The 15,748-nt window shown below is 41.9% G+C and overlaps 1 protein-coding gene across 2 annotated transcripts in view; it reads left to right on the top strand.

Moving 5' to 3' along the window:
* The first annotated feature begins 247 nt into the window (after window positions 1-247).
* Window positions 248-15,748, top strand: part of syde2 (synapse defective 1, Rho GTPase, homolog 2 (C. elegans)) — a 113,206-nt gene continuing 97,705 nt past the window's right edge. Inside the window, exon 1 of one of the 2 annotated variants that reach the window (XM_034179512.1) lies at window positions 248-2,411. In XM_034179512.1, the coding sequence (XP_034035403.1) occupies window positions 446-2,411 (1,966 nt within the window). In that variant the 5' untranslated portion in view covers window positions 248-445. The remainder of the gene's footprint in view (window positions 2,412-15,748) is intronic. The other variant, XM_034179513.1, reaches the window with a different exon arrangement.

Raw genomic sequence — 15,748 nt, 5'->3', positions numbered from 1 at the left:
CAACAAAGCGGAAACTCCTATTGCCATTGTGAGCTTCAAAATAAATAAATAAATAAATAGTAAATAAATCAAATAAAACAACCAAAAGGCAAAACGTGATCAGTGTTGTGTAACAAACGACCCCGGCCTCCCTTATTCAAGCTGCGCGAGGCGAAGGGAAAGTGGGAGGGAGGTAAAGTGCGCGTGTACTGAGGAGAGAGAGACATTGGAGGAGGAGAAGGAGGAGGAGAAAAAAGCGGTGCTGCAGTTGAGCAAAGCTAAGCAGGAGTGAGCGGCGGCAGAGCGGAGGTGACAGCGGAGAATGGAGAGGAGCTCGTGCGGCCGGCGAGCTTTGAAGGCGCCCCGCGAGGACAACAAGCCACGCGCTGTTTTCCTTCTGGAGCACGCGCGCTGAGAGACACCGGGAGGCGCGCGCGCGCTGTGGCGGGGGGAGGGCAGGAAAGGAATGGCTGATCCTCTGCGGAGGACTTTACTAGCGAAACTCCGCGGGAAGAAATCCAAGAAAAGAGCGACGGTCGGCGGACGCGGCTCTGCTTCGGCGGCGAACGTGAGCCGAGAAGGTAAAGAAAAAGTTTTGCAAATGCAGCGACAGTCCGAGGCTCGTCCGGTTCCGGTAGTGCTGCTCGCCGAGAGAATGAGCACGTACGAGAACTGTGCGGGCGGTGCGGTGTTCCACACTGCGGGGGTTTTAGTCCGGGAGGACCGCGGTCCTCGCGAGCGGAGTCGCGCGGACAGCGGGGGCGGGGCCCAGGTCAGCCGGGGGCTCCCACTTCAAAGGGAAGCGCACTTTGGGGGGGGCGATAAGAGCCACCAGGGGCTCATATCCGGTGACAGAGTCAGGTTATCCGCTCAAGTCCCAGTTGGACATAGAAAACACTTTGTCTCTGTCCAGCGGCAGTGCAGCGGGGATTCGATCGGGTTTGGGGACAATTCGAGTCACGTGTTGTTCTGTGCACGGGTAGAATCGCAGAGTGGTACGAAGCAGGCAGAGGGTCTGGTTCCTGCTGATGAGACAATAATGCACCCTCTCCAAGATGGGCTCGAGACCCTTGACAGAGGACACCTTAAGGACATGGCAGCTGCAAATGAATGCAACGCCAACTGCGTCCCCAGCAACTCCGAGGAGAACATTTTAATCAGAAATATTGAGAGTTATGGCAGCTCGCCAGAGTGTAGCGGGGACATGAGGGGTCTGCAGAGCCCGACCTTTTTCCCCACCAAGCTTGAAATATGTGACTTCAACATTGCATCCATGTGCAGCAGAGATGGATCGCTTAGATACCACTTAGAGAGTGAGGACGATGACTACTATGATAATGAAATTCTGCCTTTTTATGAAGCCATCAGGGCAAAAAGTGATAGAGTAGAGGCAGAGGAGCTGCCCCAAGCTGAGCAGGAAAAGACACCGGTTGAAGGCACTATTAGTGCCCAGGAGACAGACAGGCTTAGGAACCAGCTGAAAGAGGCTTATTGCCTTCTTATTAATGCCATGAATGATATCAACATGGACGTCCAACAGATTAGCGGTGGTTTAACCGAGCTGCAGGCTACCTCCTCCTGCAGTAGTCGGTCTCAGGAGAGCTTGTACTCAGCTAGAAATATGGACAGTGACTCTTGGTCCTCAGGGGGAGACCACAGCAACCAGCAGGTATCCGACACTGACTCCCTATTGCTTTCCATCAGTGGGAACATTGATTCCAGCTTCGAAGGCAGGTGGAAGAGTAAAAGTATGAGAAACCTGTACATGTCAGAGACGAGACCCTCACTACAGCGGTCCAACAGCGATGGAGCAATCAGGTATGCAGATGCACCTTCTGGACCTGGAGCACGACATCCAGAAGGCTGCACAGGTAAAAGTGCAAAGGAAGTAGAAGGAGGTAATGAGGTTGAAGGAGGTGCTGTGTTAGAACCTCAGGTGTTTTATGATGCCACCAGCAGTGATGAGCTGCTTCCAGACATCAGGGGTGATGATGACCAACCGCTCAATGAGAGCAGCGACTCGGTCAACAGCCTCACTGGTTCCTCAGACGGCAGTACTGACCAACCGGGAAGGCACTGTCTCAGCAGCAAGCAGGAGCTGGTCATGGTTCAAACGCTGGAGGCCACCTCAGTTAACAAGGGCCATGGTGTCACTGTCAACAAGATGCAAGAGTGGATGCACAAGGGCCGTTTATTGTCTTCAGAGATGAAGCAGCGCATTGAGGGGTCTTTGTCGCCACTGCCCCGTGGTGGAGGCCAAATCCAGGAGCAGTTCTATCTTCAGGGTAATCTTGGGGGGTGTAATCCAGGAGCTCAGACATCCAGCCAAGGGGTTCGAGCGGTTAAATCTAACAAGACCAAGTCACCAAGTCCAAATCATGTTGGGAAGCCTGCTATCAAGTTACCAGGGCAGCCTTCAGCACAGCATCCAGGTAGGAAAGCCAAACTGGGTGGCTTCAACTCCAGTGGATCCATTAAATTGGGGAACTCTCACCCTCCTTCCTCCCGTCTGATTATTGTCATCCTTCTCCACTCATAGTAAACCCCGTCTGGTGGTGGTCAACCTTGCACTCCTTCTCTTCTGGATGCAAAGCAAAGGGACGAGTTGCCTCTGAGCTCTTTGCTTTCCTCCAAGATCTTCTAACCGGTGGCGGGTTCTGTCCTTCTCACTAATTTAGGTGCATTTTAACACCAAATTAATAGCACATTGAGATGTTGGATCAATCACAGTGTAGTTTAGTAACAACTAACTCTCTCCTCTGCTCGCTGCAGGGGTTGATGGTCATGGTGTTGGTGGTGTGGTTTTGTGTGTTTTGTTTTGTTTTTTTGACAGATTGTTTTACTAGTTTTGTGCCTGATGTGTTAGTCATGAAAACATCTGTATCATGAACCAACCGTCCACAGTAGCATCTTAGCAGATTTCTCAACATAAAAAAGTGCAAATGCAAAACCAAATGAACCGTGTTTAGTGGCAGTTGGACAAATTACATACTTGTCACATCGGTGTGGACAATCATACGACAGGGTCATTTGTGTTTATTTTGCTTTTCGTAATGACATTTTCAGTCATGTGATCCTTGGTGGTTCCCAAACATGAAAAAAAAATGGCGGCTATATGGACACATGAGGTTCTGTCCTCAAAGCAAAGCTGGAAATGTGTCAGTCAGGCCTAAGACTCTAAATTGCGGAAAGTCGGACTGATGAGGATTCTTAGCATCATACATCAACATTACTCCCAGCAGTCGTCTTTATTGCATTAAAATAGGTTTTGAACAGTGTTACAATGCAGTTTTATCCAGCAAATTTGAGATAATCCAGTTTTTAAAAATTTTAAGGGGGTTAAATAATTGTTAATCAAGATCAAAGTGGGTTAAAAGTCTTTTAAACCAATTTTAAAGTAGGTATTGGCTGTTTTGAAATACTTTAACACCTGTTTGCACATGGCAGTTTGGTTAAAGTGCTTTTAAACTGGCTAAAGTTGAGATAAGCCATTTTAAATTGATTGTTTAAAAGCAACTGAAGAATCTGGACTCTTTGAACAAAACAAGCAATTTAAAGACATGTTTTATTGCGAGGAAATATGGTGGCCATAATTTTTACCTTCCCCACCAACAAACTGATAAAACAGTATTCTAATCGCGCTTGTGTGTGTGTGTGTGTGTGTGTGTGTGTGTGTGTGTGTGTGTGTGTGTGTGTGTGTGTGTGTGTGTGTGTAGAAGATAACTTAAAATCTGCTTGACAGATTTTCACCAAATGTGGTGTGACTATTACTTGGGTGAATATCCTGAGACGATTAAATTTTGGAGAGGATCAGACAAAGGTGAAAGTCAACAAAAACTTGCAAAAAAACCACACATTTTCAGCTGTATCTCTGCAACCAATGGGGTTAGAGACATGATACAACATTCACATTGATCAGCTATATATTTGTGATTGATTGGTAACATGAACTATTAGATGCTCCTCATTACTACTTGTGACATTTTTCGATTGATTAAATGATGAATTGGCCGATTGACACATTTAAAAAAAATGACTGCAGCTGTGATTAAATTGTTACTTGAAGCCACACTGAGCATACAGTGTACTAAAATACAGATAATTTGGGTATACAGTCAGGTTTTCTCTATGAAAAGCACTTTTCATCCACTCTGACCTCAGACGACTGCAAGCGAGGAACTTAGCCAGTATAATCACAGGCTTTTGGAACCCATCTGTGTGGAGCACATTTCATCGGTGTTTTTATATAACAGGATGTGGAAACGGGCTCTCTTTGTATGATACTTAAAAATACGTATTGCTGTATCTTTTATGATGCTGCTGTTTTTTTTGTTTGTTTGTTTTTTTTTTTTGCACATTGGAGTGTCTGTGGTTTCCAGGGAGTGTGTGTGTGTGTGTGTGTTGTTTTGAAAGTCGTTTCCAGTGTGAACCGATGACCTGCCATGTTTGCGGCACCCTCTTGTTGGCTGCTAGAAATAGACCGTGATTTCTGAGCCTGGCGAGTGGAAGGCCTTCATTTGTAACGTTCAGAGGCACCGTCGCTGTGGGCTCACCCGGGTGCAGGATTCACATCTCCTTCCACATGATGGTCTTGATATTAGTTTTCATGGATTCTCATTTTCCCCAGTTTGCTTGGTTTTTTCCCCTGTGCCTCTCCACTGGACTTTTCCACAGGTCAGGCCAGAGGAATCTAAAGCAGGGAAGAAGCCATTAAATGGGTCTCTGCAGTAGTTTTGGTGCGTGTGTGTGTGTAGTGGTGGGTGGGGTGGGGGGGATGCTGTCATGCTGCCTTCCTCCTTCCTCATTTGCTCTGGACAGCTCCATGGTAACGTGCATTCTGAAACAACGCTGCATTGAATGTTTAGGATGCCATTCCTGTTGTTTAACTTGTTTGTGTTGTGTCACTTGATTTCTCACCGTGACTGAACAAAATGAAGGGCGATTAAGTGTTTATTAAGGTCAGCTTTGGGCCTAGCGCCCCTGTGGCTCTCCTCACAGCGCTTCACAAACACTGGTTTAAAACAAAACGAATAGTTATAATGTAAAATCATCAGCAAAATGTCAGACCCAGCTTGAAACAACATTTTAGTTTTGTGGATCTAATTTTTTAAGTATGTATAAATCCAAAAATAGATTTGTCAAACTATGCGTATTTCCTGCTGTCATTAATGGAGCAATTAAGTGAGTGAGTGGGTCTGCAGAATTTCCATAGATATAGGTGGGGATCATTTTTGGGTCATATGTGCATCTTTTTACCTGCAGAAAGGGCCATAACATAAAATGAAAGACACCAGAGGGCTGATGAATAACCTCTACGCACTTTCATTCATTACATCCAACGTTACATTTACAGGGTGTAATCTCAGGATCATGAACTTGCAAGACATTGAAGGAAGCTGACCTTGGCCTACTTTCAGGATTAAAAGGTCACTTTTTATGTTGGGGTTTGTCCACCAGGGCAGAATATTGGTGCTACTGTATGAGTTGGCCAAGTGAAACAATATGTTGCATTTCCTGTTTTTATGCTCATACGACCGAGGGTACTTTAGTATTGTGTTCAATATTTTTATTTTTCAAACTATTTCCCCGCATTATGTAGTTGAAGAAAATCGCATGCTCTAAACTAGAGCACCACACTCATTGATCTTTTTTGACAGTTAAAAATTTTTGAAAATTTGTTCAGTGATAATGGATAGAGATTTTTCCTGACTTTGATCTTTGACCTATGACCTTGAAAATTGAATTAGCTCTTGCCTATCAAGATATGAATGCTCTGTAAAAATTTCATAATGATATATGAAAAATTGTGGATTCCAGGCTGTTCACAAACAAACAAACAGGGGCAAAAACATAACCTCCACCCAACTTAGCGGAGGTAATAGTATTCTTTACCAATAACTGTAAATTTTCAAAGAGCAATGTTAGCATTTCCACAGCTGTGTAAATTCACTTTTGAATTAAATGGCACACCAAGTGGAATGTTTGCAGCAGTGTGCCAACTGTGTTTGGGGATAGTAATTTATACACTTCTGTACCCTATTTTCCGGAGTGTAAGTCACAGTTTTTTACTAGTGTGGGACGCCCTACGATTTATACTCACGTATGACTTAGCTAAAAATCAGGAGTTTGTTATTCATGCTAATTTCAGCAACTATTTATAGGACTAAACAAAATAAAGCACTAAACAAAATAAACTCCATTATTATATAGCTGCAACGCTCCGCACGCACTAATTGGCTGATTACTGGTTGGATGTTTTCCCATATCCGGGCCGGTTACCATGACAATCAGTCCGCAATGCGTATTTTCATTACAAACCAGGAAGCTAAAAACATGATTAGCAAAACCAAGTCGGACATGAATGTACTCCATAAATGTCTCAACAGCATCGGAAAAAACACACAGATTGAAAGCTCATCAGCTAACGACCATCTGTTAGCAAGTTCTTCATGGAGGTGAAGAAAGCAAACAAGCCCAACACCGTCAGCAGCATATTTGGGTGATACTGTAAGTTTGCGTGTTTATGTATATATCAGCCATATAATAAACTAATTAATAACCTCGCTTGCTTGGTCTGTACGGGGATATCAGACCTCGATGTTTTTAGCGTGGACATCGCTGATGCTCTGTCTGTACTGTCAACACCTCGGTCTGATATTTCCCTGTACAGACCTCTCACTCTGTTAATAATCCTTTAGTAATAAGAGAATAAATACAAATAAGGCACAAAAATCCCAAATTAATGAGCTGATAATACAGAAAATAGGTGCGACTTATATTCCAGTGTGACTCATACTCTGGAAAATATGGTAAATATTTCTACTTGTAGTTGAAGCTCTCTTCCAGAATCTGTTATGGCCATCTATAAATTTTCTTGAATCCTGTCTTTATGATGGTGATTTTTTTTTTCTTTTTTCCTCCTCTACCTGAGCAACCATTCAGGCACAGGTCCTATTTTAGATGAATTTAAGCGTTTTCACCATCAACAGTCTCAAAATTTTGAGGGTAGCTTTGTGAGTAGTGCTTAGATAAATCAATCAGAACTATCAGAACAAGGATCTTGCCAAGAACTCAAGGGACAGAAGAAACATGTTGAGTGAATTTCACTGTTTTGATGACAAAAAGTGTATATTTTCCCCAGAATTTCACAATTCTGCAAGGAAGACTTGTGAACAGTGTTTAGATGAGTCAAACAAAACCATCAGAATCAAAATCCATCAAGAACGGAAGGAGAACATTTTCTATGAATTTTGGATAGACTACTTTAGCTCAAGTTGGTAAGTTGTGTCCGACAGTACAGTTTCCTGATGAGCCCCAATTGTGTTGACAGCGTTGTACTTCTCCTGCATGAGCTCACGTTAGCATTTACACGCCGACGGGACGGCCTGCTCGAGATGTTTCAGAACTCCTCGATTATACTTTTAAGTTCCCTGAAAGGCTCGACAGATGAGGCTGCAGTCTGTGCAGATTATTCAGAAGCTTTCCTTCATTTACACCCTGTGAGTTATGAAGGTGATCTGTTGATTACTTATGGAGATAAGCTGTTTGTCTTTTAAAATAGCAAATATGTTCTCTCAGAAAAATGTGAGACCAGAGTGGCACTTCTTCTTACTGAAACCTTCTTTGGCTGAACAGGAACACCTCGTTAAACCGTGGGCATCCAGAGTGTCGCCACTTACAGGGTTTTTACAGGGGAGGTGATGGTCTAGTGGTTAACCGTTGGGCTTGAGACCAGAGGATGCTCGGTTGAAATCCTAGCCTGGCCGGAAAATCACTAAGGGCCCTTGGGCAAGGTCTTTAATCCCCTAGTCGCTCCCGGTGTGTAGTGAGCACCTTGCATGGCAGCACCCTGACATCGGGGTGAATGTGAGGCATTAGTGTGTAAAGCACTTTGAGCGTCTGATGCAGGTGGAAAAGTGCTATATAAATGCAGTCCATTTACCATTTATTATTATTATTTTTATATTTTTTAAAGCTTGTCATGACAGTACTTCTTGTAATTTGAAAATCTCAAGATTTTGATTTTAAAGTCAGGTCTTCATGCATTCATAACTGTGTGGAGAACTGCACCCAAAAATAGGAAGTGCCCCGTAGCTATGCATTTTTAAACAGCATGCATTTACACCCAAGCAACGCCATTGGTGCATGGACTAGGATTTGCAGATGCGTAATAATGAATCATGAAGTTTTGTCACTTTAATATATGCAGTTATTTGTGCCTTCTAAAAATAAGCCTGTTCTTTCCTCAGGGTATTACTTGTAAATTGAACCATTCCACAAATTTGTAGGATGATTTATTTCACGCTGAAGGCATTTGGCGTAATTAATATGGAGTTAATTTATTCCTGCCCTGGCTTGTCATTTACTGCCTGTAAAAATTCTTTATTATTATTATTATTGCTGGAACATTTAGTGCTTCAGTCCTTCTATAAATATACAGCATTTGCTGTTGTGTCCTGTAATATTTTGTGAAGTTAGAGTTATCTGGTTGCCTCCGGCTTCCTCCCACATTCAAAGACATGCAGATGAGATGAATTGGAAACTCTTAATCGACCGTAGGAGTGAGCGCGAGTGTGAGTGTTTGTCTGTCTGTTTGTAGCCCTGTGGCATACTGGCATCTTGTCCAGGGTGTACCATACCTCACGCACTGTGTCTGCTGAGATAGGCTCTAGCACTCCCCACCATGGCTCGTCTTTGAAGTAAGCAGGTGTAGAAAATGGGTGGATGTAGCTTGACTTAAATTGATGTTGGCCTTCTGTCAAACAAAATAGTGCTAAAACATGTTTTATGTTTAAGTGTATTTTACACTTTTAAAATTCTAAGTGCCACGTATGTCCGGAAAAAAAAGAAGTGTCCACTTGTATGACAGAGGATGGAGTACTTGCACAGAGCAAGTGTGCTGGTAGAAACATCATTGCAAGCCATAACTGTATCTGAAAGTTGTGCAGATTAAATGGTAAATATGGAGGTGATGAAAATGGAAATAATTGGATGCTGAATACCGTTTACAATTCATATTTCACAATACCTAACCAACTTTTATTGTTGATTCAACTTTTTTTGTCTACAATGTGCCATGCTCTTGTTCTTTTACCAGCATAAAAGCTGCAATGTAGGTGATATTTTTCGCTAAGGCATGTGGCATGTTTACCCTGCACATCGGCTACACAGTGACAGCAGGGTTTTACTTTCACTGAGGCCAAGATTACTCAAAAACACCTAGACAGATTTCCATAAAACTTGGTGGGAATATTACTTGATTGATATCTAGAGGTGATTAGATATTTGAGTGGTTTGGTCAATGAAGTCATACATGGTGAAACAGAGCATAAAAGACATATCTATATTTAATTGTACATTTACAGTGGGGCCAAAAAGTATTTAGTCAGTCCCTGATTGTGCAAGTTCTCCTACTTAGAAAGATGAGAGAGGTCTGTAATTTGCATCACAGGTACACCTCAACTATGAGAGACAAAATGAGAAAAAAAAAAATCCAGGAAATCACATTGTAGGATTTTTAAAGAATTTATTTTTAAATTATGGTGGAAATAAGTATTTGGTCACCCACAAACAAGCAAGATGTCTGGCTCTCACAGACCTGTAACTACTTCTTTAAGAAGCTCTTCTGTCCTCCACCTGTTACCTGTATTAATGGCATTTGTTGGAACTCATTATCTGTATAAAAAGCACCTGTCCACAGCCTCAAACAGTCAGACTCCAAACTCAACCATGGTCAAGACCAAAGAGCTGTTGAAGGACACCAGGAAGAAAATTGTAGATGTGCACCAGGGTGGGAAGAGTGAATCTACAGTAGTCAAGGAGGTTGGTGTGAATAAATCAAAAGTAAGAGCAATTGTAAGAAAACGGAAGACATACAAGACCATTGATAATCTCCCTCGATCTGGGGCTCCACGCAGGATGTTATCCTGTGGGATCAGAATGATCATGAAAACGGTGAGCAAAAATCCCAGAACTACACGTAGGGACCTGATGAATGACCTGCAGAGAGCTGGGACCAAAGTAACAAAGGCTACACACTGCGCAGAGAGGGACTCAAATCCTGCAGTGCCAGGCGTGTCCCCCTGCTTAAGCCAGTACATGTCCAGGCCTGTCTGAAGTTTGCTAGAGAGCATATTGATGATCCAGAAGAGGATTGGGAGAATATCATGTGGTTAGATGAGACCAAAATAGAACTTTTTAGTAAAAACTCAACTCGTCGTGTTCGGAGGAAGAAGAATGCTGAGTTGCATCTCAAGAACACCATATCAACTGTGAAGCATGGGGGTGGAAACATCATGCTTTGGAGCTGTTTTTCTGCAAAGGGGACAGGACGACTGATCTGTGTTAAGTAAAGAATGAACATGGCCATGTATCATGAGATTTTAAGACAAAACATCCTTCCTTCAGTGAGAGCATTGAAGATGCAACGTGGCTGGGTCTTCCAGCATGACAATGATCCCAAACACACAAGGAGTGGCTCCGTAAAAAAGCATTTCAAGGTCCTGGAGTGGCCTAGCCATTCTCCAGACCTCAACCCCATAGAAAATTTGTGGAGGGAGTTGAAAGTCCATGTTGCCCAGCGACAGCCCCAAAACATCACTGCTCTAGAGGAGATCTGCATGGAGGAATGGGCCAAAATATCAGCTACAGTGTGTGCAAACCTGGTGAAGACTTATGCCAACAAACATTATGTTACAAAGTATTGAGTTGAACTTTTGTTATTGACTAAATATTTATTTTCCACCATAATTTACAAATAAATTCTTTAAAAATACTACAATGTGATTTTCTGGATTTTTTTTCTCATTTTGTTTCTCATATTTGAAGTGTACCTATCATGAAAATTACAGACCTCTCTCATCTTTCTAAGTAGGGGAACTTGCACAATCAGGGATTGACTAAATATTTTTTTTACCCCACTGTATACTGCTGGGTGCTGGTATGTATCAGTCCTGTTGTGCCTTTCCGCCATTTTTTTTTTTTACATCAGACTGAAGTAACAATGTGGTTTCTTCAAGCCATAAATGTCAGTTGGATATGATACGAGTAAATGGTATTCATCACTCCATTTTTCAAATTATGTGTATTTTCATGCATGTCCATTTTTATCGTATTATAAAACATACTTAAGCACTTGATTTCTTTGCTCTTTGAAATATGTACTTTGGAGGCTTACACAGTCTAAAAAATATTTAGTGCTAATGTCTAACCCTGTGTTTGCTTTACTGCAGTAGCGTGCTCGTGCTGGTGTGCTGTGCTCATATGTAGTTGATGCCTCTATCCAAGTTCAGAGATTAGCTTCAACACAAGTTTGACTGAAATCTGGTCTGTGGTCCATTTCGTAAGCGATCCATTGACTTAACTGACTACCACGACTGTTTTCAGTGTTTGCTGGTTCACCAGCAGTGTTGCAGTGTATTTCAGAAACATTTCAAAAGCAAATCTATGCTCTGCTTCACTCAAAGTACAAGCCAAGTCTATTTTTGACAGATGCAGATGTAGAATTTTGTTTATCCAGTCATCTTGTACAGATCTGCCGGTGTCTCATCCTGTGGGTGGATTTCTAGTAATTCTGTAGGGTCATCTTTAGACAAGCTGCCAGCCATTGTAAAATAGCTGCAGACTTTTCAGGTCCCAGAAGTATACAGTGCCGGCTTTGATCTGATGTGTTTGTAAGTGATCTCTTTGATCAAAATGCAGTCTTCAAAGCACAGCGTCTTAGTCACTGGTGATTGATCCGTGCAGCATTTGCAGGTATTGTGTAAGTGGGTGTTGCATACATGTGTTGGCTTTTGCGGTCATTGTTATTAGATGTTACACAGAGTTGAGTCATGAAGGAAGTTTTAGCATCGAGTGTATAACATGCATATATATAAATTACTTCCAGTCTTTACAAATATGATATTGTTAAATCAGACAGACTGTATTAAATGTATTTGTGAACGAAGATAATAATCCCCTTGTGGTACTGTACAACAGAGAGAATTCTTAGGCAAACTACTTCAGTGTAACTCTGTTTTTAGTACCATTGCTTAACATTTTGAGTATGTTTGGTACCTGGTTGATGCTGAAAGCCTTGTTACTGAGCTCTGAAGATTTAAAAATGAAAAATTAAACTTGGAAACACACCCAGTAGGACAGGGGTGGCCAAGTTCGGTCCTCGAGAGCCACATTCCTGACACTCTTGTCTCCCTGCTCCAACACACCTGAATCCAATGAAAGACTCGTTAGCAGACCTTTAATGAGCCTTTCATTGGATTCAGGTGTGTTGGAGCAGGGAGACAACTAAGAGTGTCAGGAATGTGGCTGTCAAGTACCGAACTTAGCCACCCCTGCGGTAGGAGGATTAATTTTGTATTTTTGCTGGTGTGTCTGCACTTAGACAGATTTATGGAGGATGGCAGTCCTAAAGAGGGATCAGGTGAGGGGAGAGACAATTGAGACAAAGTGGCTCATACCAGAATGGTTTAGTGTCACATGATCATACCTGCTCGGAGTCTGGGCAGGTACTATCAGCATCTACAATAACCACTTGAATCAGAATCAGCTTCATTGGCCGAGTGGTAAACATGAAGTAGAATGTTGTGTAAAGATCCTGTTTATCCAGAAGCAGGAATGTCCCAAGCAAGTTTGTTTCACCCACAACAGTTTCTCCAGAATTCAGCATAAATACAAACTATTTAGTCCCACGTGGCCTAATTCTTGTTAGTACTTGTTCCTTGTACAGTTGAAAACAGTGTTTTGTTTCACAGAGATGATCCAAGAACAGGAACGTTTCTTTTTTTTGCAGCAACAGCAGTAATGGGAGCTGCAGTCTTAATTTGTGCTTTTAAGTCCACGTTATTGAGGAGGCGGCGGTATTGACACGAGTGGATCGGCCTGCCAGGACGCTTCAGCAAGTGTTGACATGTGATGCAACCCTGGAAGATCTCTACTCTGTTCTGCTGCAGAAAGAAAAATCTACACGGCGAATCCTGATTAACATATGAATGAGTGTCAGCAGGAATGTATGGCACACAGCAGAAGGTTCCCTCTAAACGGGGAAGCTCGAAACTGTGTACACAACAAAGTGTTTGTATGGAGGAGAAAGCTAGCCGGTGTGTTTCCCACTTATCTAAAGAGGAGCTTCTTATGCAGAAAAGGAATTCAAGAAAAATAGAAAAGCCTATGGGAAAGTGGATCCAGGCTTTTGTCTTTATGTTTGCAAGGCGAATAACGTGGGGGGGGGGGTTATATCATGAATTTAATTGGAGCTGGTGTTTGCTGTCTGGTTGATGTGGTGCAGATTCATGTCAGCACACCCACAGAATAAAGCTTACTTTTGTCAAACCTGCAGAGCTCCTTCCGATTTTTGCACCCCTGCTCTTATTCACACTTTTTTTTTGCTTGTTTTCTCACGCAGTCACACTCTCTTCATTTATGCGCTGTGGCCATCTGTTGCCTTCAGCTCAGGGGTGCGAGTTATTTATCCCCCCCCCATGCTGTGAACACATCATCTTTACATCACTGATACAGATTGTGTTAAGAAATGTTCACAGATGTGATGTTGGATTTTTCTTGGCCTTGTTTTTATTTGGCAGGTACTGCCAAAGGTTATCAGTTCCACATACCAAATAACTGATAATACAACAAATAACTTGTTTTAAAATCCCATTAATGTAAAAATTATTAATATTAAAAATGTACAAGAAGTTGTGCTTAAAATTATCAATAAAATGTGTGTCCTCATCTATCACTATCTCTACCGCTGTACTGTGTCTCGCTGTATCTCCATCTCTACAATCTGACTGTCTATCAATCTGTCTGTCTATGTTTATGTCTCTGTCTATGTTTATGTCTATTTCTATATCTACTACGGCTGCAGCTATCGATTATATTAGTAATCGAGTATTGATTATTCTGGCGATTAATCGATTAATCGGATAAAAAGTACTTTTACGTTTTTAAACAACATCAGTAGTCCAGGGCTCTCCCTAAGCAATGGCACAATGTCGCTGCGCCAGTGTTGGCATTTTGCTGAAATGGCGATGCGATGTGGTTTCTGTTTTATTTTTTTTTCCCCCAAGTTGTAAAATTTTACCATTTTTAAGTTTTTTTTGTTTTTTTAAGGTTGGTGGACTGGGTCCCTGCGTTAAATTTTTTTAATCCCTCTTTCTCTGCAATTCGCCAGATGCATTTCAGCTGGAGGTTGAACATGCAAGCCTTGCAATCAGTTTTATTATTATTATTATTTTAAGTTACAGTGTTTGTGAAGCGTTGTATGTTGCCCAAAAAAGCGAAACAAATTAAAAAGCGAAACACTCGATGCAAGTCTGAGCAAAACACAGAAGAAAGAGTGGACTTTTGCTGAGAGGAGCTTTCAGAAACTGTTTGTCAGTGTGGCCGGGGATGGAGCTGTGACTCGCCTGGTGTGAGCGGAGTGCTGAGAGCCCCTCACACCGGGTAGAGAGAGAGAGACAGCAGCCGCCGGGCGAGTCACTCCCTACGTTGAGCAGACTGTGTGTTTTTTTTTTTTAAATAGACAGACACACTGCTTCGCTTTAAATGCGCAGTCAGTCTATTTCAGATGATCAGCATGGACCCTCTTTCTCTTAAAAGGCTTTATTTTACTCTGTGTTTTGCGTTGGAAAGCGGTAGCTTTCGGATTAGCCTTTACACGGTTTATGGGCATGCTCTAGTCTTCTTTTTTTGTTCTGGGGTTGTTACAACGCCACACACAGGCCTCGCATATGTACTACAATGTTAAACGCAGCTTTGAGGCACAGAATTTGCCTCAAACATTTTTTGTAATTGAATTATTTGAGTTACTCGACTAATTGTTTCAGCCTTAATATCTATATTCATATTTCTAGCTCTATATCATGATATTTATATAGCTCTATATTCCTACATCTCTCTTTCTCTGTATCTCTATCTCAATAGCTACTGAGCTATTTATGTATGTATTTAGCTGTCTGTTTTTGTAGTAGACAGTGTATCTGGTTGAAAAACTGCTGCTTTAGTTGGTATCTCTGTTATGCCTCTACTTCACACTACAATATGTGTTGACGTTATATAACCACCCTTGCGAAATGTAGTTTTACAAGAGCACACACAAGAATTCTGTGACTTGATTCTGTCACACTAAATGTTTTAAAATAAAAATAAAATAAAAATTTGACCAGACTGACAAAGTCCTTGTTCAGACTGCCAGTAAAAATCCAGTTTATACACATATTTGATTTGAATCTGATTGCATGCTGTAAGTCTGAACAGTCAAGTTGCATTAAATTTTTTTCCAGATTAGTTTCAAGCCTTATTCGTAGTTGAAATTGCGATTCAAATCATATTTTTGCAAATCTGTTTTATCTGAATACACACACACACACACACACACACACACACACTTAGGTTTCTCATTTTGTCATGTCTGTAACTTTTTATAGCATGTACAACTCCCTCAGAGCTGGTGGGTCTGTCTCCCCTGCTTACAATTGGGTGACAGTTTAAAAAAAGTGCTGTCCTAACACACACACACACACACACACACACACACAAAAGCCCAAACTTTCAAAAAAGTATTTTAAGATGGGATTCCACATCTGTAATGGCTCACAACCGAAAATGCTGTACATCATGTCGTCACATGCACAGAAATCATGAGTATTTGTGTATTTACATAGCAGTGTTTCTGCTGTTACTCAGTCTGTCATGTCTTTATTCCACACACAGATGTTGGTTCTAATGACGCACTAGGCTGATCAGACTGTCACCTGACAGCACATTGTTT

Source organism: Thalassophryne amazonica, chromosome 10 (genome assembly GCF_902500255.1).
Source record: "Thalassophryne amazonica chromosome 10, fThaAma1.1, whole genome shotgun sequence".
NCBI classification, from domain to species: domain Eukaryota; kingdom Metazoa; phylum Chordata; class Actinopteri; order Batrachoidiformes; family Batrachoididae; genus Thalassophryne; species Thalassophryne amazonica.
Note: the sequence above shows the minus strand (reverse complement) of the source record. Positions and strands in the feature narration are given on the sequence as shown.